This window comes from Oryctolagus cuniculus, chromosome 10, assembly GCF_051225735.1.
Source record: "Oryctolagus cuniculus isolate XC-2025 breed Fujian yellow rabbit chromosome 10, ASM5122573v1, whole genome shotgun sequence".
Lineage (NCBI taxonomy): Eukaryota > Metazoa > Chordata > Mammalia > Lagomorpha > Leporidae > Oryctolagus > Oryctolagus cuniculus.
In genome coordinates, this window is record NC_142876.1 from 42,271,637 (window position 1) to 42,298,210 (window position 26,574).

General features: G+C 46.8%; 1 protein-coding gene and 3 pseudogenes across 8 annotated transcripts in view; all 4 read left to right on the forward strand.

The window, feature by feature from the left end:
- The first annotated feature begins 10,159 nt into the window (after window positions 1-10,159).
- The window catches only part of INO80C (INO80 complex subunit C), a 108,846-nt gene continuing 92,431 nt past the window's right edge, over window positions 10,160-26,574 (forward strand). For all 8 annotated transcript variants that reach the window (XR_016214588.1, XM_089305812.1, XM_089305813.1 and 5 more), the window contains exon 1: window positions 10,160-10,360. Coding sequence is in view for 7 of the 8 variants with exons in the window: in XM_089305812.1 (XP_089161938.1) it covers window positions 10,205-10,360 (156 nt within the window). In the remaining variant the exon portion in view is untranslated. The remainder of the gene's footprint in view (window positions 10,361-26,574) is intronic.
- LOC138843085 (partner and localizer of BRCA2 pseudogene) lies at window positions 14,494-16,135 on the forward strand (annotated as a pseudogene).
- Window positions 18,451-19,318, forward strand: LOC149123745 (partner and localizer of BRCA2 pseudogene; annotated as a pseudogene).
- Window positions 19,357-20,282, forward strand: LOC127492366 (partner and localizer of BRCA2 pseudogene; annotated as a pseudogene).

Consider the following 26,574-nt stretch of genomic DNA (forward strand, 5'->3'; position numbering starts at 1 on the left):
CGCACCCTCATCCCTAGCTAGGCATGTGTTTGGCAAACATTATCCATTGTGAAGTTCCGTGAAAAAGTCCTGGGTCATGAGGAATGATCGAAACTCATTTGCTGCTTTCAGGAAGAACTTGGTACAATCACTTTTTTTTTTTTTTTAAGATTTATTTATTTACTTGAAAGTTGGAGTTATACAGAGAGAGAAGGAGAGGCAGAGAGAGAGAGAGAGAGAGAGAGAGAGAGAGGTCTTCCATCTGCTGGTTCATTCCCCAGATAGCCACAATGGCAGGAGCTAATGAAGCCAGGAGCCAGGAGCTTCTTCTGGATCTCCCACGTGGGTGCAGGGGCCCAAGGACTTGGGTCATCTTCCACTGCTTTCCCAGGACATAGCTGAGAGCTGGATCGGAAGTGGAGCAGCCGGGACTCTAACTGGCACCCATATGGGATGCCGGCACTGCAGACCGTGGCTTTATCTGATACGCTACAGCACTGGCCCCCCTGTGATATACTCTTGCAATGGAAAACTGTACAGCAATGACAGTGAAGTATTGATATATGCCACAAAAATGAATCTCACCAAAGAAAACACACTGTGTATGCAGGAGGGAAGGGCCAGCACCCAGAGTAGGTGATGCTGTGTATATGTGATTGAATACATATAGCGCATATACATATGAATGCATTTCTATGAAGTTCAGAATGGAGCTCTGATATCAGAAGCCAGGATAGTGGTAACCTTGGAGTATGGTAGCCTCTTAAAATTGGTGATGAGCATGAAACAGAGGCTTCTTAGCTGCCAATAACATTCTATTTCTTAAGCTGGATCACCAAAAGAGTTTACTTTGTAAACTCACCTGGCCTGAGACAGCACTGTGGCAGAGTAGGCTAAGCCTCTGCCTGCGGTGCTGGCATCCCATATGGGTGCTTGCTTCTAGTCCTGGCTTCTCCTCTTCTGATCCAGCTCTCTGCTATGGTCTGGGAAAACAGAAGATAGCCCAAGTGCTTGGGCCCCTGCATGCGCATGGGAGACTAGAAGCTCCTGGCTTCAGATTTGCTCAGCTCCAGCCATTATGGCCATTTAGGGAGTGAATCAGCAGATAGAAGACCTTTCTCTCTGTCTTTCCTTCTCTCTTTCTGTAACTCTACCTCTCAAAACAAAACAAAACAAAACAACTCACCTGTAGTCACTTATGATTTATTTTACTTATTTATTTGAGAGGCAGAGTTATAGCCAGAGACAGAGGGTAAGGTCTTCCATCCGTGGTTTCATTCCGCAAATGGCTGCAACAGCCAGATCTGGGCAGATCTGAAGCCAGAAGTCAAGAGCTCACTACAGGCCCCCTATGTGGGTGCAGGGTCCCAAGTATTTGGGCCATCCTCCACTGCTTTCCCAGGCATAGCAGAAAGCTGGATCAGAAGAAGAGCAGACAGGACTAGAACCAGTGCCCAAATGGGATGCCAGAGCCACAGACAGGGCTTAGCTCACTAAGCCACAGTGCCAGCCCATCACTTATAATGTGTATACTTTTTGTATACACAAAATACTTTAATAAGAAGGCTATTTAAAAAAAAAATCTCTGTTAAACAAAATTGGCTAGCTCACTTTAGAGATAAGGAAATCAAAGCCAAAAAAAGTTATAAGGCATACCAAAAAAGTCCTTGATCAGCCAAACTAAATTTCTCAGTCTATACCTAATACACACGCCTTTGGTTTCTGGACACCCACTATGGCCTCACTCATGGGCATCGTGATCATAATTCTTTTTATTTGAAGGGAAGTGAGAGAGACACAGAGAGATCTTGCAGCCACTGGTTCACTCCTCAAATGCCTGCAACAGCCTGGAATAGGCTAAGCCAAAGCCAGGATCCCAGTACCCAACTTGCGGATGTTACATGGGTGGCAGAGATGATCTGAACCCATACTGAACAATCGCCTGCTGCCTCCTGGGGTGCACGTTACCAGGCAACTCAGTCAGAAGTGGAGCCAGGTCTTTAACTCAGGTTTCCAGATACAACCCACTGTCTCATGTGGGCTGAGAGAGGGCTACCCTGGGAGAGGACTGTTTCTCAGTCTTTGGGGCATTTCTTCCTGAGCTTAGAAAATGAGTCTCTCCAAGCCTACATATCATTTCTATTGCTTATTCCATACCTGACTGTCCCCAGAGGTTTTGGACTGACCTTCTCCAGTACTATCTCAATGTGCCAACACAGCTGACAGAGGCAAAGCATCGCAAGGGAATACAAACATAAACAACACAGCAGCAGACTTAGGAATTATATGGGGTTGGGCCGGAGGTGGTGGGGTGGGGGGTGGGGGGGTGGGGGGATGGGGAGGGTCGGGGGGTGGGAATCGAAGCAGGCAGATGATTTAAGGAGGCAGGTGTCCCAGTCCAGGGATTAGCAAATTCGAGGTTTTGGAAGAGCAAAATAGGGAGAGAATCTCAGAGATGGGAAAATTATAGTAATTATAATTGTTTTCTTCTCTATGGTATGCACAAAGAGTACGTGTTAAAATGATAATTCATTTTAAATAATGGGTGAGGTCTCTGGTGAGGAGGGAAGGAGCAGTGCCCAGGGGGGGATTCACAACTGTGGGGAGCAGTGTACCGTTCTGGGAGCCTGATCCTGCCTCTCACCCTGGAAGGTAAGCACCCAACTCTTTGGGAAGTCCTTTGTCAGCCTTTTTGGGACATATTTGTAATGTTAATTGATGTTTACTTAACAGGCAAGGATTTAAGAAGTAATTCCATTAAACAAAATGGCGCTTAACACTATTTTCTCTCATTCAAAGCTTGCAAAGCAATATTACCTGTTGACGTCAAACTTCAGAGAGGAGCTAGCGTGAGCCCGGCTGCACCAAGGGCAAGAGGCACCGTGTCTCACTCAGGCTGCCATTCGCACTGTAAGCAGGGTAAAGGGCATCTCTAGGGCTGAGCTCTGCCCGACCCCCTCACGGGTGTCGCCAGCGGTGCTGTCAGGGAGTTTCCCACAGGTCCCTTCTCAGCCAAGTGTCTATAATCCTTCCTAAGCCTCTGCCAGCCTTCTTCCACCTTCCTCAGGAGCTACTCCCTCCCCAGTCATGGAGGAAACCAGAGAAAACCTTGGGCTAGGAGATAGCACTCACACAACTTCCTGCCACCTTAACTAAAAGTGACTTTTTTTACCTTGGGCCTACCTCTTCTCCCTCTCCCACCCCAGAATTTTAAAAAAGTTGTGTGTGTGTGTGTGTGTGTGTGTTTTTACTGTGTTTAGTTTTTTAAAAGGCAGAGGGACACACAGAGTGAGAGATGTTTTCCATCTGCTGGTCCACTCCCCAAATGGTTGCAATAGCAAGGACTGGGTCAGGCCCAAGCCAGGAATTCAGTCTAGGTCTCCCACACGGGTGGCAGGAACCCAAGTCATCTAGTCACCATTTACTGCCTCCCAAGGTGCACATAAGCCGGAAGCTGGAATCTGAAGCAAAGGTAGAGCTTGAATGCAGGTGCTCTGATATGGGATGTGGACATCCTAAGTGGCATTTATTTATTTAGTAAAAATTTTTACTGACTTATCTTCATTCTATGTGAATGGCAAGAGAGTGAGAGAGAGAGAGAGAGAGAGAGAAAATGAATTTTCCATCTGTTGGTTCCCTCCCCAAATGCCTGCGATAGTGTGACTGAAGCCAAGAACCTGGAACTCAGTTTGAGTCTCCCACATGAGTGGCAGGGACCCAAATACTTGAGCCATCATCTGCTGTCCCCACCCCCACCCAGGGCACACACCTGCAGGAATCGGGGTGGGAAGCAGAGTAGCCGAGACTCTGACTAGGCACTCTGATATGGGATGTGGGAATTCCAAGCAATTACTTAACTGCTGTGCCAAGAGGCATCTAAATTGCTGTACCAAACACCTGCCCCATACCTCAGCCTTAAGGAGGGCCAGGGGCCCCTGCTTCTTACTCAAGCTCATCATCTGGTGCCTTCTCAGGACCCAGAGCACAGGTGACAGGTGGCTCCTCTTCTGGCTGTGCCCTTCTGCATTGAGCAGGGTGTCTGCAGAGAGGGAAATACCAGATCCATGGCTCCCCTGTTTTAGTGCATGCTCCGGGTACTGGGGACCTCATAGTCTCTTTTCCAGTGGCCTTGTACCCCCTTTCCAGGGCCTCTGTGGACCTTGTCCCTGGGTTCCATGTATAAACCCAAGGCCTAAGGGGGGTCAGGAGCAAATATGTAATAAATATGTTACATATTTGGTGGGGCTTCCGGAGAGGACAGATGAAACCTGGATGTGTGTGTTGAGGTTTCCACACCTGTGCACACGTCCCCTCCATATATCCTGAGGAGCAAGGAGTGAAAGGGGGCTGATGTCTGGCTGGGCCGGTGCTCTCCACACTATCACATCTAGAGCATAACTCCAAGAAGTCTGAATATTCTGAATTCAGCTCTGGTTGTCACAAATAGACGTGTGTGTTTGCCAAGAGCGATGGTAAAGCATTTTATTTTGCAGTTTTCTAGGTTGAACTGTCCATGCAAATAGCAAGGAATAGGGAGGGGAGCCTCCATTGGTGTTCTTGCCCTGGTCCCTGCAAATGTTAGGGGCAGGCTTGCTTGCTATCTTGATTTTTATTTATTTATTTGAAAGGAGGGGGAGAGAATATCTTCTGTCTGCTGGTTCACTCTGCAAATGGGCTGGGCCAGGCTGAAGCCAGCAGCCAGGAATTCAATCTGGGTTCCCCCTGTGAGCCATAGTGGTCCAAGCACCTGGGCTGTCATCCAGGCTTTCTGATGTGCATTAGCAGGGAGATGGATTGGAAGTGGAGCACCCAGGACTTGAGCTGGCACTCTAATATAGGATGCCAGTGTCACAAGTGGTGACTTAACTCACTGTGCCACAGCCAGGAGCAGGCTATTTTCAATCTCTCTCCTTCCTGTGTTTAAATATTTCTATGCAGCTGTCAGGAGAGAAATGAACAAGCAACTAAGTGAACAAAGGCCCTTCCCTAGCACCCAGAGCCACTGGCCTGAGTTCTCTTTTTCTAGGTAGTTGATTGTTAAGGCACCCAAGCCAATGAACACCAAGGACATGCAATGCTGACAACAGAAACTACCTCTGTCCAAGTGACCTGTGACCCACAGGCATTATACTTTGGTCTGTGGCAAAGGAAACAGGCTCTTTCTAGAAGGTTCCTCAGAGATGGTATCCCAAGAACTGCCGCTCTCATGCTTCCCTGAGGATTGACTGGTGTCAGACGGACTCTGTTGTTTCTCTTTGCAGTGAGTTTGTTTTAGGCTGCACATCCCCACTTCTCAGCCCATACAGCGCCCACTGAGCTGCCTCTTTCAGGGCTAATAAACTGAGGATGTCGAGGGACATGACTGCAGCAGGTTCAAGGTTTCTTCTCATTATCAAGGGGTCTCATAAGAACCGGAACAGCCATTTTTTATACTGTGAGCAGTGACTAACATACTTTGTGATTATCAGAAGATGTGTGTCTTCTTCCATATAGTAGCAGCAGGATCCCAAATAGCCACCATGTTTCCTGAGATTTTTGAATGAGAATAAACTGAGCATCCTATGTCTCAAATGATATGGAGTAGCTTCACATAATTCATGCAGAACCATTAATCATTAAGTCTTAACTGCAGTCAAGAGTCTGGTTGAGAGGCGGGCACTTGGCCTACCAGTTAAGACACAGCTTGGAACTCCTGCACTCCCTGACTCCACTCCAATTTCAGCTTCTTGCTAATGTGCATTGTGGGAGGCAGCAGATAATGGTTCAACTACTTGGGTCCCTGCATCTCATGCGAAAGACCCAGATATTGTTTCTGGTTCCTGGCTTTGACCTAGCCCAGCCCTGGCTGTTGTGGATATTTTGAGAGCAAACCAGCAGATGGGAACATACATGTTCCTCACCCTCCTTTCAAATAAATTTAAAAAAAATTTTAAAAATTATTTCTATGTAAAAAAAAAAGACTCTGGCTGCTTAACTGGTGTACCCCAGTCAGGGCATTGGCATCCCAAGAGAGGCTCCAGCAACCTTCACCAACGTAAGTGTGGCTTTGGTGAGGGTCACATGAGCTGCAGGAGCCAGCAGGGAGGCTGAAGAGGAAGTGTATGGGGAAGTACAGGAGTCGAGCAAGTTTCTCAGGAGTAACTGGGGAGGGAACTCAGGGGAGGCTGTCTGAACATGTAAGCTAGCAGAATGTGGGTCATCAGTGTTCATTTATCTTTACCAATGGATATGAGAATAGGTGGGTCACACACGCACAAGGGTGTGTGGAGTTCCTATATGAGCCAGCCAAGCGAAGCGGCCGGCACTGCCAAGGTGGATGTTGAGAAAGTTTTATCCCAGCGGCCCCAGGTTTTACTTGCTTGAGTTGGTGTCCTCCAACATTTTTCTCTTTCTTTATTTCTTTCACCTGTTGATGCTCTGCCACTTAATTCCTGCTAACTCTGGCAATTGCCTAGGCTTTGGGTTTGAATAACTGATGAACAATTAGCATTTAAAGAGACACAAAACACCGGGTGGGTGGGCGGGTGTGGCATATGTTCCAGAGGTGCAGAGGTGATGATGAATCAGCTTTTGACTCACAGAGTCTGAGATGCCTCTAAGCATCCACGTTTCTATGTACCTGTCCAGGCACCTTTGGAGAGTGCCAGACAAGAGATGCAGATATCAAAGCAGTCTTCATTTACATGGCAATTGAGGCCCTAAGAGTGAGTGAGATGGCTAGGGAGAGTACAGACTGGGGAGGCAGAGGGCCTTGGACTAAGCCCCAAGGAACGATCAATCTGCAAGGATTGAGCAGGAAGATCCTGGTTCCAAACCTCATTGCTCATGAGAATTACCTGGGAAACTTAAAATGTGCATCCGTAGGGGGATGTGACTACATATATTTTGAAAAACCTGTAGTAGCATTAGAAATCATCCCTGGTAGAAGATGACTGTCAGAGACACGCCAGCTGTTAGGAAAGAGGAAAAACAAAAGGATGGTGATGTTTCAGCCACCAGAAGAATTTTAGGAAAAAACGGAATCAGACAAGACCATAACTGAATTCAGTAATGGGAAGCCAAATGATGGTGCATCCACTTGTCTGTCTCCTTAAAACACGGAGCTGTTGGTGCATCCACTTGTCTGTCTCCTTAAAACACGGAGCTGTTGTTTGAATTCAATGAACATCACAGGAAAGGGCCCAGCAGAGCTCCTTATGCTCCATGCACTGAAAGACACCTGGGACAGGCGGAATTATGGGAGGGAGAGGGAGGGAGAATCAGATGGCAGAAGGCTTTTGATTGGAAGTAGAATCTGTACTGAGGCAAAATAGTAACAGGCAGGGGGCTAGGCATTCCTAGCAGAAGAAATAATGGAAACAAAAGTATGATGAGTTATAAGAACAATGTATACCCTAGGAAATAGTCCCTGGCTGGAGCACAAGGAATTAAGTGTGGGAATGAAGCAAGTGAGGAGGGCAGAGCAGTTATTAAAGATCTTTATGCCAAGCTAAAAAGTTCTTTGGATGTTAGCCTGAAGGTAAAAGGGCCCTGAAGAATAGAAGTGCATGGTATGCATTGGATTTGTGATTGAAAAAGCCATTCTGGCAGCCAGTGTGAAGGAGGTCTGGGCACAGGGATGGGTTAGGAAAAGATGGAGGTCCACACTCCCCACCGAGGCTGTGTAAACAAGTGTAGGATTTAGGCAGGAGGTGGACACAGGAACAGGGCAAAGACTCTGAAAGAGTATATTCAGCAGAGCTTTGTTTCAGAGGACATTTTGGGAAAGTTTATCTTGTGATACTGTACTCAGTCAGAGGCAGCCAGATCTCTAAGGACAAGGGAAGCTGCAAGAGACCAGGCTGAGTCTGAGTCAGATGTTCAAATGAAGATGTGTGCTGCCTGAGCAGGAAGGACCCTCCTGCTGGCTCCCCCTTTTCTACATCCTCGATATATACTGCAAGCAGGAAGTGATGTGGGGGAGCTAAGTAGGGAGTTAGGCAGGAATAAATGAAGCTGGAAGGTTTTTTTTTTTTTTAATATTTATTTATTTGAAAGAGTTACACAGAGAGAGAAGGAGAGGCAGAGAGAGAGGTGTCCTCCATCTGCTGAAGATCCGAAGCCAGGAGCTTCTTCCAGGTCTCCTGTGTGGGTGCAGAGGCCCAAAGACTTGGGCCATCTTCCATTGCTTTCCCAGGCCACAGCAGAGAGCCGAATTGGAAGTGGAGCAGCTGGGACTCGAACCAGCAGCACCCATATGGGATGCTGGCACTGCCGGTGGCAGCTTTACCCGCTACGCCATAGCGCCAGCCCCTGGAAGATTTTTAAAAGCAATTTCTGTGTAGTCTTGCGTTGTAACTTTAGACCCTTACCTGTCAATCCAGTACACCCATTTTCCCATGATGTACCCATGTTACATATAGGACCAGGAAGAAGGAGACACCATGATAGCTACATGGAAGTTAAGCTCCACGTGGAAGCTCCATGAAACTTCCAGAAAACCTTAGAGACACTAAACTCTACCATTTGTATTTTCAATTAGGGTACCACCCTGTACCTCATGGGAGTGCCCCTTTTTGGCTTTTAGATCTGGCTCATGGGTCCTTCTCTGGCCTCCTCCCAGGCAACTCTCTGAGTCACTCATGATGGGATTATTCCTTGGAGTTTCCCATACTCTCACATGAAATGCATATTTACTTCCCCTTTCTTAAATAAATCCTGCTCTCACTTGTGCACTGTATTTATGCCCTTGCTCTGAATTCTTAACTTTGTAGGGGAAAGAACTTGAAATAAAATATTGAGATCCTTTGCCAGTAACAGAAGGACCCTCCTGCTCCCCACCCCCTACATCCTAAACACTCCTCTAACCCCTGTGAGAAAGCCCTGGCCAACTGCTTCTTGGGGGAAGCAGTGTGTTTAGGGAACTGTACCTTCCCTTTATCTCCTTTACTCATCACAAGTAAAGGAAGCTTTCCTTTGAGCAACTCCCCTTTGAGGCTGATCACTTGGCAACACCCCAAGCAAACAGAGCAGACCCCCAGTCAGCTCACAGCTGTTCAGGGACCCAGACTGCAAGATGGGTCTGCCAGGTCAGGAGCAGGGGAGAGAAGTGAGCTGAGGAGGTGACTGGAGTGGCAGGAGGGTGGGATGCTCAGGTGACTTGCTGGTTGAAGGAGAAAGGGAAAGCCTAGATTCAGGTGAGGATAGGGGTGGACACTGGGCATGGGAGCGAATATTTCAATACTTATTTCTTCAAAGAAAAAAGGTGTCAGGAACAGTACGGTTGGTTTCCCTAACTGTGTATTTACTTTCTCCCCTCAGGCATTCTATAGCCCCCCCCCCCCTTTTTTCCTTTTAAATTCCCAGATTCTTTGGTTTCTTTCTTATATAAGAACACAGGGGCTTCCAACTAGTTCTTGCAGGGAGTTTGTTCATTTACTGATGACTTCATTAAAAAAAAAAATGTACCAAAGACATGCAAGGTGCCGTGACCAAAGATGGGTAAGTGAACAAGACACAACTGGATCTCCCCTCATTGATCTTACATTCTAGCAGAAGCCAAAAAAGACATTAGCTACCCAATCATAAGCAGCACTCCCATGGGGTGGCATGAGGCAGAGAATGGGTGGATACTAAGGTTCATAAATAGGTTTTAGCAGATCTACGACTCCCTGAAATTTGAATATAAAGTTTTGTCTGTATCGCTATACATTTGGGATGGGGGCAGCAAAGTTTCTTTGCTCAGAGGGGTCTGTGATCCCTAAAAGGTTAAGAACCCCTCCATCCTTCAAGTCATTTGGGCGCTACCGATACACAAAGTCCTTCCTCAGGGGAAAACAGCGGTCATGGGGGAAAGCCAGCTACGTGGCAAACATTTTGGTTCACGAACACTGACGCTACTAAGTGATCGATCAATCAAATAAATTAATGAGGAAAGACAATACGATTACATTCCTTAAAAGGTAGTTGTTATAAAACACAGGGGCTTGTCCTATTCCTCTGCCACTGGGGAGTTCCAAGAATTTGCCCCAGGGGCCACGCTCAGAGTGGGCTGGCGGACTCCTTGCCTCCAGGGAGAACACACTGCTGCAGCTCCGCCTTCCAGAGCCCACCGACAGATTCCGCGAAATCCTCTATAGAGTCCAGGCCATGTTTTCAAGTACCAAGGCGGAAGTAACACCCAGCCGGAAGTCCCAGGGTCGGCCTGGGGTGGGGGTGGGGGTGCAGCAGGAAGGCTCAGAGTAGGATGGCGGCTCAAATTCCACTTGTGGCCGCCACTTCCACTCCCGGAATAGCCCGGAACAGCAAGAAGAGGCCTGCCAGCCCTTCGCACAACGGCAGCGGCGGCGGAGGCTATGGCGCCAGCAAGAAGAAAAAAGTGTCCGCTTCGGGCTTTGCGCAGGTACGCGGTCGCTCTTCGGAGCTGCGCGTGCGCCGGGCCGAGCGGCGAGGGCGCGTGCGCGCGAGGGGGCGGGGCGGGGCCGAGGTGACGCCTGAGCGCGTGTGCTGTGGGACGTGCTGGTTTTTGGTGTGAATGAGTAGTTTGACTCGAATTTTGGACGTGCGGGCTCTAGTGGGAGAATCACTCACTTTAGGGGTGTAGGGGCAGGGACGGGCCCCTGCCGCCGAGGTCGCTTCTGGAGCGAGGCTCGGGGCTCAGAGCCAGTCACTCAGAAGTTGGCGAGTCTCCCCTTAGTCTTTCCTATGGCGTTGGCGAGCGCGAGAGGGACCAAGCTCCCTGACGCCCGAGGAAACAAAGGCACATTCATTTCCTTGTGCTTAGGAAAGTGCTTTTTCCACCCCAGGCTTCCTCACGCTAAAGTGGGTTTTGTCGGTCTTTCCTCATGAGGTTAAGGGGGTTAAGTGAGATAATGATTGTGAAGCCCGGACTTGAGGGCATCTGGCAATCCAGGCGCCGCAGTTCCAGCAAGGAGCTTTTCATCGGAGTGGGTTCATTGGATTAGGGTTTTCCCTGGCTCCTGTTCTCCGCCCATTACGAGCAAGGGTGGAGCGTGTTACTTGGTGCTTCACAGCATGGCGCCCGACGACTGCTCTGTAGGTGCCTGTGGCTTCTTCAGTCTGTAATTGGTAGAGGTTCTCCTCCCACCCCCAATGCTCAATGTTTTGTTGAGGTAAAATTAGAATACAGTAAAATGCACACCTGTGGCCACCGTCCAGCTCATGAGTGAGCTTTCTAAGAAGATCCTGGGGTAACCTTTTCCTGTCAGCACACCCTCAGAGGTAACCACTGTTCTGCTGCCTCTCACCGTGAAATTTTTTTTTGTTTTAAAGGGAGCACAACCTTTTTGGTTTTTTAAAAAATATTTATTTGAAAGGCAGAGTTACAGAGAGAGAGAGAAAGATAGGTAGATAGATCTTCCATCTGCTGGTTCATTCCGCAAATGGCTGCAACGGCTGGAGCCTGGAGCTTCTTCGAGGTTTCCTACATGGGTGCAGGGACCCAAGCACTTGGGCCATTTCTCTCCTGCTTTTCCAGGCGCATTGGCAGGGAGCTGGATTGGAAGTGGAGCAACTGGGACTGAATCCGTGGCCCATGTGGGATGCTGGCACTGCAGGTGGCGACTTTATCCGCACGGCATCAGCCCCTATTGACTCTGTTTTTAAACATAATACAGTCTTATAGAACATATTCAAAAGAATATGTTCTTTTGTGGGCCTGGGTTTCTTTTTGGAATTAAGGGCTTTGGAAGGAAGTTAGTTTGAGAGTCATTTGTTCTGTATATCTGATATGTTGTATGCGTATAACTGATGGACATATGAGTTGTTAAATAGTTTTTTGTGCATAAGCTGCTCGGAAAGTTCTTATATAAGTTTTTGTGTGGAAATACACTTTCATTCCTCCTGATAGAACTGCTGGATCGGAAAGTAGACACATATTTAATGGTTAAGAATAGTATTTCCCAAAGTAGTTGTGCCATATTGCATTCTCACCAGCAGTGTATGAGGGTTCTGGTTGCTCCATGCCCTCCCCATCAGCAGTCTTCAGAAATTGTTGCCATTCTATCAAATGTCTAGTGGTATCTCATTGTTTGAGTTTGTTTCTCCAATGGCTAATGATATCAATCACCCTTTCATGTGCTTACTGACTGTTCCAGTATCTTTTGTGACGTGCCTGATTATTTTTTTCTAATTGGGTTTTTAAAAAGTGTTAATAATTAGTAGTAGCTTCAATACTCTTGGTCCTTTGCCTGATAGAAGCATGTGAATACTTTCTCCCACTATGCACGATTTTGTTGATATCAAGCTGTGCCAAGGCCAAGGAATGTAGTCGGTGCATTTTAGAAGGGATACTTGCTCTAACCCCACAGGTAGCATTGATCAACACCCACCACAGCAAGCGTCAGAGAGTAGTCAAATGCCTTCAGAATGCTGGACATTTCTAATAATCAAATTTGGTGGAGGTTACAACTCTTGTGGCCTGGATATTCCCTGTAGACCTTCTGTATGTCAGCAGCACCTTAGGAGAGGCTGGTGAGAGCAGGGAATTTCTTACAAGACTGGATTCTTTTGTCTTGGCTCTCTTCTTCCCATCTGGTGTTCAACTAAAGAGGTATAGTAAGCTCTTACTTCACTTCCATCCTTAGCAGCCCACTAGAAAGGGTGGGCTTCTGGAAAGGAGGCTTGGGTTTTTGACCTGGTCCAATCTTCCCATCCTTGTCCCTGTTCCACGCGCAGGCATTAGCACAGTGCTGCTGTAAGAGCTGCCTGGAATCTAAAGTGACAAATATCTGTATCCCTCACTTAGCTTTTCTGTTCTGTTTCAGTGCAGTTCAGTCAGCAAAAATTAATTACACTATATATGTATATATATTTTTTTTTTTTGACAGGCAGAGTGGACAGTGAGAGAGAGAGAGAGACAGAGAGAAAGGTCTTCCTTTTGCCGTTGGTTCACCCTCCAATGGCTGCGCTGATCTGAAGCCAGGAGCCAGGTGCTTTTCCTGGTCTCCCATGGGGTGCAGGGCCCAAGGACTTGGGCCATCCTCCACTGCACTCCCGGGCCACAGCAGAGAGCTGGCCTGGAAGAGGGGCAACCGGGACAGAATCTGGCGCCCCGACCGGTACTAGAACCCGGTGTGCCGGCGCCGCAACGCGGAGGATTAGCCTAGTGAGCCGCGGCGCCAGCCTAATTACACTATATTTCTGCTATGTCCATAGCAGTATGTTAAAGCATTTCAAAGGATCGTAGCCTTTCCTCACCCTTCCAAAAGATTTTAGGAGGAGAAAATGTCACGTATGTGGTATGAATCTGCTATTTCGTCTGTTAGGAATCGTGGCAGTTAGTGATCTAAATAACACCAAGCATTTATTGACTCATACATCTGTAGATCAGAAGTAGATCTTCTGATAGATCAGAAGTCCTGGGACATAACCTGCTTGGTTCTCTGCTCAGCGTATCACAAGCTTGAACAAACCTTGACGGGACTGTGTTCTTGTCTGCAGACTGGGGGAGATTTTGCACTCAGGCTCATTCATGTTGCTGACAGAATTTAAGAGTTCTGTTCTTTTGCAGCAGTAGGACTGCAAGGCCTCGCTTGTTGCTGGCAGTCAGCTGCTGCCCACATTTATTGCCACCTGGCCTCTGCCGTCTTCCGAGACTGCTCTGGAGAATCTCACTTGTGTCCAATCCCATAGATATAGATATAGATATAGATATTTTTTTTGACAGGCAGAGTGGACAGTGAAAGAGAGAGACAGAGAGAAAGGTCTTCCTTTGCTGTTGGTTCACCCCGCAATGGCCGCTGCGGCCGGCGCGCTGCAGCTGGCACACCGCGCTGATCCAAAGCCAGGACCCAGGTGCTTCTCCTGATCTCCCATGCGGGTGCAGGGCCCAAGTACCTGGGCCATCCTCCACTGCACTCCCGGGCCACAGCAGAGAGCTGGCCTGGAAGAGGAGCGACTGGGACAGAATCCGGTGCCCTGACCGGGACTAGAACCCCGTGTGCCGGCGCGGCAGGTGGAGGATTAGCCTATTTCAAGTATTTCTCCCTTCTCTTGACACTGACCACTGAATTTAGGTTTAAAGGACTGAAGTGGTTAGGACAGGCCCACCTGGATAATTGTCTTGTTTTAAAGTTAGCTGATTTGAGATCTTATTTATGCCTGCAAACTCCTTTACAACAGTATGTGAAAGTGTGTACCTTGGTCAGCGTTGCAGCTCACTAGGCTAATCCTCCGCCTTGCGACGCTGGCACACCGGGTTCTAGTCCCAGTCAGGGCGCCGGATTCTGTCCCGGTTGCCCCTCTTCCAGGCCAGCTCTCTGCTGTGGCCTGGGAGTGCAGTGGAGGATGGCCCAAGTCCTTGGGCCCTGTACCCCATGAGAGACCAGGAGAAGTACCTGGCTCCTGCCATTGGATCAGCGCAGTGCGCCGGCCGCAGTGCGCCGGCCATGGCGGCCACTGGAGGGTGAACCAACGGCAAAAGGAAGACCTTTCTCTCTGTCTCTCTCTCTCACTGTCCACTCTGCCTGTCAAAAAATAAATAAAAATAAGAAAAAAAAGTGTGTACCTGAATAAGTAGGGAAGAGTGTGTGTACATGAGGGGCTGGGAATCTTGGGGAGCTGTCCTACAATTCTGCCTGTCCTACAATTCTTATGTAAAACATAAGAAACAGCTAGGAAGGCCAGGGTTGACCAGGTGTAGGCCAGCATGAGCTGCGCACTGAGGGGATACTGGTCCCCGTTCCCTGTGTGCATGCTGGACCCAAGTCCTACTGGGTCTCTGTCCTCAGGCGCAGAGCTGGAGACAGCAGCTCTTTTCTTTCAGCCTCTGACACGATGGAAGAGCCTCACAGGAAGTCCCTCAGCTGCAGAAAGAAGGTAAAGGTGCTGGGCTGAAGAAAAAAATCAGCATTCTTGAAAAAATACAGCGAGATACCAGCCAGCTTTCAGCGCGCCCAAAGAGCTGAGAAGCTGAAGAATTCTATTAAGAGAACAGTAGAGGAACAGAACTGCTTGCTCCAACAGGAACTCTTGCCACAACTAAACCACTCAGAACCTAAAAATAAAGCACCTCTTTGTAGCAAATTACAGATCAACACTCATCTTGACAAAGAAACTGGCAAAAAGACATTTATCACCTTCGATGAGTCCTTTAACCCTCGAGATGGCCCAGAGGAAGGATTATCCACACAAAGAACTGATGATATCCAAAAATATTTCCCCTGCAGTGTCAGTGGCCATGAAGCTGGAAAAGGCAGAGTAGGCTGCCAGGGAGAAGAAAGAAGCCGCAGAAGAAAACATTTATTTCACAGGAGACAGAGTACTTCTTTAACTCATACTCTCTGAAAAAAGATTAAATGAACAGGAAAAAGCTTATAGTGAAAATCCTGGGTCACCGGTAACTGAAAGAAGAGCTTGCCTTTCAAGTCTAAGTCTGAACTTCTTGATTCTCCAGCACCAGTTACAGAAACTGATGGAGTGAGTGCATTGATTCGCCAACGGCCAAACCAGAAAGGGATGTTGATACTCAAGAGGAAATAATCTCCCTAAGGAGGCTACAACCCCTTTGCAGACTCCCTCAAATACAAGTAATAGTACCTTGAACATATGCCTCCTGCAGGCAGCTGAACTTGTTACTCAGGGCTTAGAAAACATGAACTCTGCTTTACCTGTTAACTTGGAGGCACAAGGCAAAAAAGGACTCTTTTTACAGATAACCCAGTAGTAAGTAAAGCCGTGAATGCAAATAGCCCGCTGCCTAGAAGTCCTAACTTAGAGGCAGATAGCCCATGTCCTAAGAAAGAAGTCACCATAACAGTAAATAAAACACAAAATGTAAAAGAACAGGATCATACATAGAAATCTTTAAAATGAGTAACACTTTTTATTTGTTTTTAAAGACACTTTTTTATTTGAAAGCAGAGTTACAGAGAGAGGGAGAGAGAGAGAGAGAGAGAGAGAGAAAGATATCTTCCATCATTTGCTGCTTCACTCCCCACATGATTGCAATGGCCAGGGCTGGGCCAGGCTGAATCCAGGAGCTTCATCCAGGTCTCCCACATGGGTGACAGGGGTTCAAGCACTCTGACCATCTTCCACTGCTTTCCCAGGCGTATTTGCTGGGAGCTGGATTGGAAGTGGAGCAGCTGGGACATGAACCAGTGCCTATACTGGATGCCAGCATTGCAGGCAGCAGCATGACCTGCTACAGCATAACACCAGCTCTGAGTCACACTCTTTTTTAAAAAATTTTTATTTTATTTTTTAATGATTTATTTTTATTTATTTGAAAGACAGAGTTACAAAGAGAGGTAGAGACAGAGAAAGGTCTTCCATCTGCTGGTTCACTCCGCAAATGGCTGCAACGGCTGGAGCTGAGCTGATCCCAAGTCAGGAGCCAGGAGTTTCTTCTAGGTCTCCCCTGTGGGTGCAGGGGTCCAAGCACTTGGGCCATCTTCCACTGCTTTCCCAGGCCATAGCTGGACAGGAAGAGCAGCAACCCGGACTAGAACTGGCACCCATGTGGGATGCCAGTGCTTCAGGCCAGGGCTTTAATGCTCTGTGCCACAGTGCCGGCCCCTGAGTAACACTCTTGATGTTAGAAATGAAAGTCTTGGGGCCAGCGCTGTGGTGCAGCGGGTTAATGCCCTGACCCAAAGTGCTGGCATCCCATATGGGCGCTGATTCAAGTCCCGGCTGTTCCTCTTCCACTCCAGCTCTCTGCTATGGCCTGGGATAGCAGTAGAAGATGGCCCAAGTCCTTGGGCCCCTGCACCCACGTGGGAGACCCAGAAGAAGCTCCTGGCTCCTGGCTTTGGATTGGCACAGCTTCAGCCGTTGTGGCCAATTGGGGAGTGAACCAGCGGGTAGAAGACTTCTCTCTCTCTTTGCTTCTCCTCTCTCTGCGTAACTCTGACTTTCAAATAAATAAATAAATCTTTAAAAAAAAAAAAAGAAATGAAAGTCTTCAGGATAACAAAGTTCTAAGTCAGTCTAAGAGTTTCAGCCCAGAAGTAGTCTGTTTCTACAGAAAACCAAATACTTTTCTTACACAATGCTTAAAAGGCCTTTTGTTTCTGGCAGATAATTATAATAGAACAACATGAGGCATGTCAGGTTGCCGGAGGAAAGTAGCCTTGGAAACTGTAGTTCAAAGTCATTTAGGTATCAGGAAGATAGAGTTTAAAAGCAAAAATAAGGAAGCAACTCGAAATTTAAGGTTTTCCTATGAAGAAACTGACCAAATTGAAATCAGGCTGTCAGGTACACATGTAAAACCAAGTTCAGGAAGTTCTCAGAACCTTCTGTCATTAACTGAGGTTAGCTCACCTGCCAGTCCCACTAAAGATAAGTTTTCTAGGAGGGCAATAACCCAACTGTCTGGTAGAAGATGCAAAAGAAAAAGTCAGTGTGCACACTACCGTTGGATCATCATGAACTCCCTTTGCCAACATGCAGCGTAGCAGATGTTAACAGGTCCAAGGAGAAAGTCACCTTGAAGAAATACCAAAAGAAAAAATCAATTATTCATGGGAAGGAAAGCTATCAAAAACAGGACTCCTGTTCTCTCATGTGTAATGCTTATTTAGCTCTGGATGATGGTACTTTCAGGGGTCCATTTCATCAGAATGAAATGCTAATTCTAAAGCAACTGTCATCTTTTTTCAGCATCGCAGACTTTCAGTTACCTGATGAAGACTTTGGGTCCCTTCAGCTTCAAAAACAGAAGTCCTACTCAGCAAAACCAGCAGCACATATATATTGTATATGTGCTATGGAGAGAGACTGGTGTTGTGGCACAGTGGATTAAGTTGCTGCCTGGATGCCAGCATCCAATAGCGGCACTGATTTGAGTCCTGGCTGCTCCACTTCTGATTCTGTTTTCTGCTAATGTGTCTGGGAAAGCAGCAGAAGGTGGCACAAGTGCTTAGGACCCTGCACCCACATGGGAGACTCAGATAAAGCTCCTGGCTTCGGGCTTCAGCCTGGCCCAGCCCCAGGCATTGCAGCCATTTGGAGACTGAACCAGCAATGGTTCTTTGTCTCCCTCCATCTGTAACTCTGCCTTTCAAATAAATAAGATAAATCTCTTTTTTTTTTTTTTTTTAAGAGGGAAATTGTGTTATTACAGAGGAACTGATTCCTAAACAAAGAAAGAAAGAAATGGAAGGGCTGGCGCGGTGGCTCACTGGGCTAATCCTCTGCCTGCAGTGCCAGCACCCCGGGTTCTAGTCCCAGTTGGGGCACCGGGTACTAGTCCCGGTTGCTCTCTTCCAGTTCAGCTCTCTGCTGTGGCCCGGGAGGGCAGCGGAGGATGACCCAAGTGCTTGAGTCCCTGCACCTGCATGGGAGACTGGGAAGAAGCACCTGGCTCCTGGCTTCGGATTGGCGCGGTGCTGGCTGTCGTGGCCATTAGGGGAGTGAACCAACAGAAGGAAGACCTTTCTCTCTGTCTCTCTCTCACTGTCTATAACTCTCTCTCTGTCTCTCTCCCCCTGTCTAACTCTGCCTGTGGGGGGGGAAAAAAAAGAAATGGAAGACTTGGAAGAGGAGCATATTGTTCTATTAGGAAAAGTACATTCTGACATGCCAAATCTTCAAAATCAGCCTACAAAGAAGGGTCTTTCTTCATCTGTGCTATTTTCAGTTCTTTAAATACCATCGTACCTGATGCTAAGTACAGATCTACCACTGATGTGTGTTCACCTGCTCTCCCTGTGTTAGGTACTACTCAAGCTTTTGATTCTCCAGAATTTCCCATGTTAGGTACTGCTCAAGCTTTTGATTCCCCAGTGTCTGCAGAGGTTATTGGACAAACTTGCCCTACACTCCAGTTTTCTCCATGGGAAGACGTAGACTTGCTAGTGATAGTAAACAATACAGCAGTTCAACCAGCCTGCAAAACTGGGTACCCATCTGAATGTGTCAAGTAGGTAAGGAAAACTTGCCTGTAACTGTGACTCTGGCCTCCCCAACAACACCTCTGTTGATTGAATTATTCACTTTCAGAAAAATTCAACTCTGTGGAAACACATGCCTGGAGTTGCATAAACATTCTATGGAAGAAACTGAAACGGCAGATCTTCCTGCTTGTAATGACAGTTTAAACCTATGCAACCTGAGGCCAGTGCGGTGGCGTGGTGGGTTTTGGAGTGCCAGTTTGAACTGCTCTGCTTCTGATCCACGTCCCCACTGATGCACCTGGGAATGCAGCAGAAGATGGTCCAAGTATTTGGGCCTCTGCCACTCATGTCGGAGACCCAGATGGAGTTCCAAGCTCCTGGCCCAGCTCTAGCCAGAGGCCATTTTGAGAGTGAACCAGCAGATGGAAGAATTCTGTCTCTCTCTTTCTCTGTCACTCTGCCCTTCAGATAAATAAAATAAACCCTAAAAAAAGAAAGGAAGGAAGGAAATAAAGAAAGAAACAACACAAAACCCATGAACCTACAATTGGTTTCAAAGTTAAAGAATCCTCCTGCTTCCTGTTCTGCAGATGTAAGTGCCATGTGGTGGGAAAGAGCTGATTTTAAAGAGCCTTGCATCATTACTGCCTGCAAGTATGTCCTTTCTCTGTGGAACCCTCTGGATGCTTGGCAGTGGGTAAAAACCTATACCTGGCATTTCACAGAGACTCCAGTTTTGCAATAGTTCCTGTGCCTGATGTTTGCAATCTAGTGTGTGTAGCTCTGGAAAATTTGGAAATCAAGAGATGTCAGAGCATTATGATGAAAGTGAAAACCAAGTACTACCGAAATCTGGAAAGATAAAAGCTGTGTTTGACCCTACCAAGAGGAGGCTAGTCAATCGTAGTGGCACCCTTTGTGACCAACAAATAGAAATGACATTTGCAGAAGATAGAGGAATCAGTGAAAAACAGTTTTTGATGCCTTCTGAAGAGACTGTACTAACTTGTTGAGGTCCAAGGAATGCAGGAACGGTGCTTGGTACAACTATTGTGAACAGCATTGTTATTTGGAATTTAAAAACAGCTCCCGAAAAAATGTACATTAATGGTTCTTTCCAAACTTCAGTCTTTCACAGAGCCTGTGTTGAAATGGGACTCCTGTTTGTGTTCTGAGTCATCCTTGCGCTAAAGAGAGGGAATAGCTGGGAAGCCCTGTGTTTCAACTGACTGTGATTAACCCTAAGGCAACCCTGAGTATAGGAGTGATGATAGACTGTCTTTTTCCAAGTCAGGATGGAAGGTTGCCGGAAGGTGATGTGTGAGACCATTTTGCGGTAGCCGTCTTGACTTCTGGAACAGTTGCCATTTGGGTGCTGCTCCTAGGATTTTGTACTGCTTTTCTGCCACCTGTCTGTGCCCAAAATTGTTCTTTCATTAAATGATCATGTACAGATTCTCATTTGCTGACTGGATAAAAAAATGGAAGTATATTTATATGCTGCTGCATATGAGTCAGGATAAGATGAAAACACAGTTTCAGGATATATTTGGCCTTGTAGGTAGATTTCTTTTTGGAGTTGTAATTATAAGAGGTCATATCTGAAGGACACATAAAATAATTACTTGTGTGCATCCAGGGTTTTAGAAATTCTCTACATTTGTACATTTACTTTTAAATATGTACATAAAGCTCCAGTTGTCAATAAATATTTATTTTGATAAAAAAAGAAAAAACGATGAGGAAGATATAGTAAATTCTATCCTTGAGCCAAAGATGAGTATAGTTGTCTCCTGTTGTGTGGGACAGAGGACAGTGAGGACTCTGGTGTTGGTAGTCAGACAAGAAAACTAAGGTTGAAGGTAGTGGTTTGGGATGGGGAAGGCATTCCAAGTTCTGAACTGGGCACATGTAAGATGTACTTCAGCTGTCAAGGTTTCAGTAGTGTGGACATGAATATTTTTATATAAATGATTGTATTTCTTGAGTTAGAAGGGATTTTACAAAACTTTGAACACTTAAATTCCCCTATGTCAATAATTTCAGCAGTTTCTTTCTTTTTTTTTTTTTTTTTAAGATTTATTTATTTGAAAGGCAGAGTTACAGAGAGAAGAGGAGACAGAAAGAAAGAGATCTTCCGTCTCTTGGTTTACTTAAAATGGCCACAACAGCCAGGGCTGGGCCAGTCTGAAGCCAGGAGCCTGGAACTCCATCCTGGTCTCCCATGTGGGTGTCAAGGGCCCAAGCACTTGGGTCATTCTCTGCTGCTTTCCCAGGTACATTAGCAGGGAGCTAGATCTGAAACAGAGTATCTGGGACTTGAAGTGGCACTCTGATAGGGGCTTCTTAATCCATTGCACCACAGTGCTAGCCCCTACACAAGCTATTTCTGTATTAAAATTGCATAGCCGAAATGTAGAGGTGTTTAGAGATTTAAATGCTTAAAAGTCTTCAATAGTCGAAGGTACTATTTTTCATCTAAAAGTATTCTGAGGGGCCAGCATTGTGGTATAGTGGGTAAAGCCACTGACTGACACTGGAATCCCACATGGGTGCATGTTTGTGCCCTGGCTGCTCCACTTCTGATCCAGCTCACTAACAGCCTCAGAAAAGCAGTGGAATATGGCCCCAAATTTTCGTCCCCTGCCGTTCATGTGGGAGACACAAATGAAGCTCCTGGCTTTGGCCTGGTCCAGTGCTGGCTGTTGTGGCCATCTGGGGAGTGAACCGGTGGATGGAAGATCATTCTCTCTCTCCCTTTGTCTCTTCCTTTCTCTATAACTCTGACTTTCAAAATAAATAAAAACTTTTTAAAAGGTATTCTGAGCAAAATGTTTATAGAAGTCTCCTTTAGGTCAGTCCTAGTAAAAATATTAAATAGTTTAATAGTGCAAAAATATTGTTCTAATGTTTATTTTTCACCTACTGAAAGGCAGATGACAGGGAAAGAGATTTGAGAGTGACCTATCCACTGGTACACTCCCCAAATGCCCATAATAGCCGGGGCTGAGCTAGGCCAAAGCCAGGAACTAGGAACTCCATCGAGGTCTCCCTTGAGGGTGGTAAGAACCCAAGATGAGCCATCACACTGCCTTCCAGGAAGCTGGATTGGAAGTGGAGCAGCCGGGTCTGGAATTGATACTCTGATATGGGCCATAAATGTCACAAATGGCCGCTAAACTTGCTACACTAAAATACCTGCTTCCCAATTTCTTCTTCTTCTTCTTCTATCAAAATGGATCTTTAGTCCAGAAGTCCAGAAGAAGTGAGTAATGACAGCATTATTACTTATCAGGATGGATCTTTTTTTTTTTGACAGGCAGAGTGGACAGTGAGAGAGAGAGACAGAGAGAAAGGTCTTCCTTTGCCGTTGGTTCACCCTCCAATGGCCGCCGTGGCCGCCGTGCAGCAGCCAGCGCAACGCACTGATCCGATGGCAGGAGCCAGGTGTTTCTCCTGGTCTCCCATGGGGTGCAGGGCCCAAGCACTTGGGCCACAGGATGGATCTTTTAGTTCATCAGGATAGGTGTTTTTTTTTTTTTTTTTTTTTTTTTTTTTTTGATAAGCAGAATTAGACAGTGAGAGAGAGACAGAGAGAGAGGTCTTTCTTTTTCCGTTGGTTCACCCTCCAGGCGGCCACTATGGCTGGCGCGTTGCAGTCGGCACACTGCGCCGATCCGAAGCCAGGAGCCGGGTGCTTCCTCCTGGTCTCCCATGAGGGTGCAGGGCCCAAGCACTTGGGCCATCCTCCACTGCACTCCTGGGCCACAGCCGAGAGCTGGACTGGAAGAGGAGCAACTGGGACCGAATCTGGCACCCCGACTGGGGTGCCAGTGCCGCAGGCCTAGTAAGCCGCGGCACCAGCAGGATAGGTCTTTAGTTAAACAAAAGCTCTTAAGTGTTTATGCTTGCCAAGTTGTACAGGTTGTCTTAGAATTACAATTCTGTATTTGGTTTCATACATCAGTGTAAACTGATGTATTTACTGATGAATACATTTTATGAAAGTGCAGTCCTCCATTCATTCTGCTTATAATTCTTTGAGGAGGATTAGTGTTAAGTTGGTCAGTTGGAGATCAGATAATTATACTAAAGTGAAAAAATGATAATAATAATTAATATTTATTGAGCATTTATTGTATGCCAAGCAGTTAAACACTTTCTAAGTACTATCTCATTTAGTCTTCTAAGCAACTTTTCTGTTACTTGTTATTTTTTTCGTTTTACAGTAAAAAGACAGAGGCACAGAGAAGTTAAATATCTTGTTCAAAGTCATGCAGTAAGTGGTAGAGGCAGGGTTTGAACCCAGACAGGCTGTCCGGAGTCTCCATCCTGTTTTCTTAACTGCCTCTTCTCTATATTCTGTCATTCTCTACATGAGAAGATGTAATTAGATCCTTGATATAATCAAATCCATGATGCAGAGAACTGCTTTCCGGGGGGAATTTTCCTGCATAAATGAGGAATATTTAGGCTTTTCAAATGTCTATTCTAGTTGCTAAATTTTGCTAAGAAACTTAATTGACCTATAGACTGAAAGTTACTTAACAGACTTTTCTTCTTTAGAAGGATAATGCAGATGATGATAGAATCTTCTATAATTAGAGACAGCCAGACAATACTGGACTGATTTGATTTCTTCATTTAAAAAATAATTATTCTACCCCAGTTTAAAAAAATCATTCTAAAGCCGGCGCCGTGGCTCAATAGGCTAATCCTCCACCTTGCGGCGCCGGCACACCGGGTTCTAGTCCCGGTCGGGGCGCCGGATTCTGTCCCGGTTGCCCCTCTTCCAGGCCAGCTCTCTGCTATGGCCAGGGAGTGCAGTGGAGGATGGCCCAGGTGCTTGGGCCCTGCACCCCATGGGAGACCAGGAAAAGCACCTGGCTCCTGGCTCCTGCCAGGATCAGTGCGGTGCGCCGGCTGCAGCGGCGGCCATTGGAGGGTGAACCAGCGGCAAAAGGAAGACCTTTCTCTCTCTGTCTCTCTCTCTCACTGTCCACTCTGCCTGTCAAAAAAAAAAAAAAAAAAAAAAAAAAAAAAAAAATCATTCTAATCAAGTCTTAAGTTATGCTTTTCTATTTTTAAAGTTACTTTTTTCCATTTTAAACTTTTTTTTTTTTTAATTTACTTGAAAGGTAGAGAGAGAGAGATCAATCTTCCATTCACTGATTTACTTCCTAAATTCCTGTAACAGCTGGGACCTGGCCAGGCTCAAGTCAGGATCTCAGAACTCAATCCTAGTGGCCAGCACTGTGGTGCAGCAGGTAAAGCCATTGCCTGCAGTGCCAGCATCCTATATGGATGCTGGTTTGAGTCCTGGCTGCTCTACTTCCAATCCAGCTCCTTGCTAATGTGCCTGGGAAAGCAGCAGAAGATGGTCCAAGTCCTTGGGCCTCTGCACCCACATGGGAGACCTGGACGAAACTCCAGACTCCTGGCTTCAGATTGTCCCAGTCCCAGCCATTGTGGACATAATATGGCGTCTGTGATTCACTAAGTGGTGATGTCCTAACCGTTAGACCAAGGGCTCACCATGTTTTTTCCATTTTTGAACTGGATATAACAGGTTGCCTAGTCTCCTTCCCTGATAGCTATTATAATATGTGTTTTTTTATATAGATATAGTTGTTCATATCGTATTTGGTGTATAATGTGTTCTCTGCTTTTTACTTAATGGTATTCTGTGAACAGCTCTCTGTGTTGCTGGAGAATTTAAAAAGTCTAATAGACTTTTATGACTAATGGACTGCATTATGCCCCAAGGAATTAAGTGCTTTTATTTAATTGACTTGATTGAATATTTAGATTGTATCCCAAATTTATGCCTGTAGCAAGTATCTCTGTTTTAACCTAGTGTGAGCTGTTTGAATCTAGAATGTCATTAGGTAAATGTAACTGGGTATTTGATTTTTCAATAACAAACAAAGGACATTTGTTTTCTTTCTTGTAACCACAGACAGAATGCCCAAGTTATCCTTAAGTCTGAGTCATTCATGTAGACTGCTATCTGGAGAGACAAAGCCGTTTATTTGGGATCTACATTAGGCAAAGCTGGGCCACTGATTGGGGGTGTGCTGTCAGGCAGAGCTGGGCTGAGATCAGGCCTTGCTGACTCCAGTCTGTTAAGGACAGGCATGTGTTTCTTTAATAGCAGGCCAGCTTTGTCTTCCCTTGAACTTAACATCATCTCTTTTCGTGCTGCCAAGACAGGACAGCCTTGATAGTAAGCAGTACTTCCTGGTCTCTCCTTAGGGCATCCATGGCCCATGGCAGTGCAATGTTAATAGTACTTTAGTAATATGGAAACTGTCCAGCGCTTTAAATGCTATGTTGCTGCATCCACACCCCACAGACTTGATCTTCCCTTTGAGTAAGGGAATCCTGTGCTGTGGTTAGTAGACATAGGTGTCTCACTGTGGCTGAAACTGAGGAGTGAAGAATGAGAGTGTGGTAACTGGGGGCAGGAGTGGGAGTTAGAGGAGAGACAGCAGAAGACCAGCTCTGTGCTGCGGGGGGGTGGGGGGTGTCTAGCTGGAGAGGCAAGCAAGTCCTCCTCTTTCCAAGCAGGAGGCAGCCCCGGAATGATGTGGCTCAGGCCACATCAGGTGGCTTCCTTTCTTTTTCCCTGTCTCCTGCTTGATTTCTGAGTGAGGGTCTGGGCCTGCAGAGCATGGTGAGAGCAGGCCAGCAGGAGGGCTCTGTTTGGAAAATCCGTGCTTTAGCATGTTTTCATTGCGTCCTTGACCCTTCCCCAGCTTGCTGCCTGCGCCCTCGGCTGACTTTGGCTCTCTCACCATCAGCAGCTGCTTGCCTGGTGGTGTCTTCTCCTCTGGCAGAACTTCCAGTTGTCTGACCTACCTGACTTACCTTACAGGTCCCTGTTTATCATGGTGGCTCTGGGCGAAGCTTCACCTGCCCGGATCTTACTGGGGGTCTCTGTCTGGCAGTGTTCTCTTGGGTCTCCCTGTGGCCTTGGACAACCAGCCTATGTTCCTTTCACTAGGCCCATAGCACCCTTGAGCTTCCCCACTGGGAATCAGGGAAGCATAATAAACAACAAGAGAGAAAGGCGGTCTTTGGGCATTTCTGACACAGAAGAAAAAGCTGATTCCTACTGCGTGAGGATGGAGCTGAGCGTGCGCTGTGGATGTTTCTGGCATGACTGTTGGAGGCCTGGAGGCCTTGCCTTCCCTTTTCTGTGGAGTGTCTTCTCTGCTTCTCTAGCAGTTACTTGGGTTTCTTCTCCCAGATGGAAACAGTGTTGTATCAGTAATCCTGTGAAAAGCTCAAACAGTGGAGCTGGAACCTAAAGTCTGCCTGTCCTCAGGAACTCTCTCTCCTGTTCAGGCTGCCTTCCTTGGCCCAAACCCTGAGTTGTCCCAGCCATCCTGCCTTTTCTCTTCTGATGTGATGCCCGCTGGGTAGTTCTTATGGGTGTTGATGCCTCTCTCACTTAGCTTAGGTCACCTGTGGGCTGAGCCTCCTGACAGCACACAGGCATGGGCCTGTTTCTCACTGAGTGATCTTGTGGTGCACGCTTACGCACGGCTGTTAGATTCCTTGGGAAAATGGCCTGTTGCTGCCTTCTAGTGCTAGTGTGGCTCCTCACACACTCTCACCTTGTTTCCCTCCCAGTCAGTGGGCCGAGACTACCTACCACCTATTGAAAGAGCAGGTAACACGGGGGCAGCACTGTGGCATAGCAGGTTAAACCACTGCCTGCGACACCATCATCCCATGTGGTTGCCTG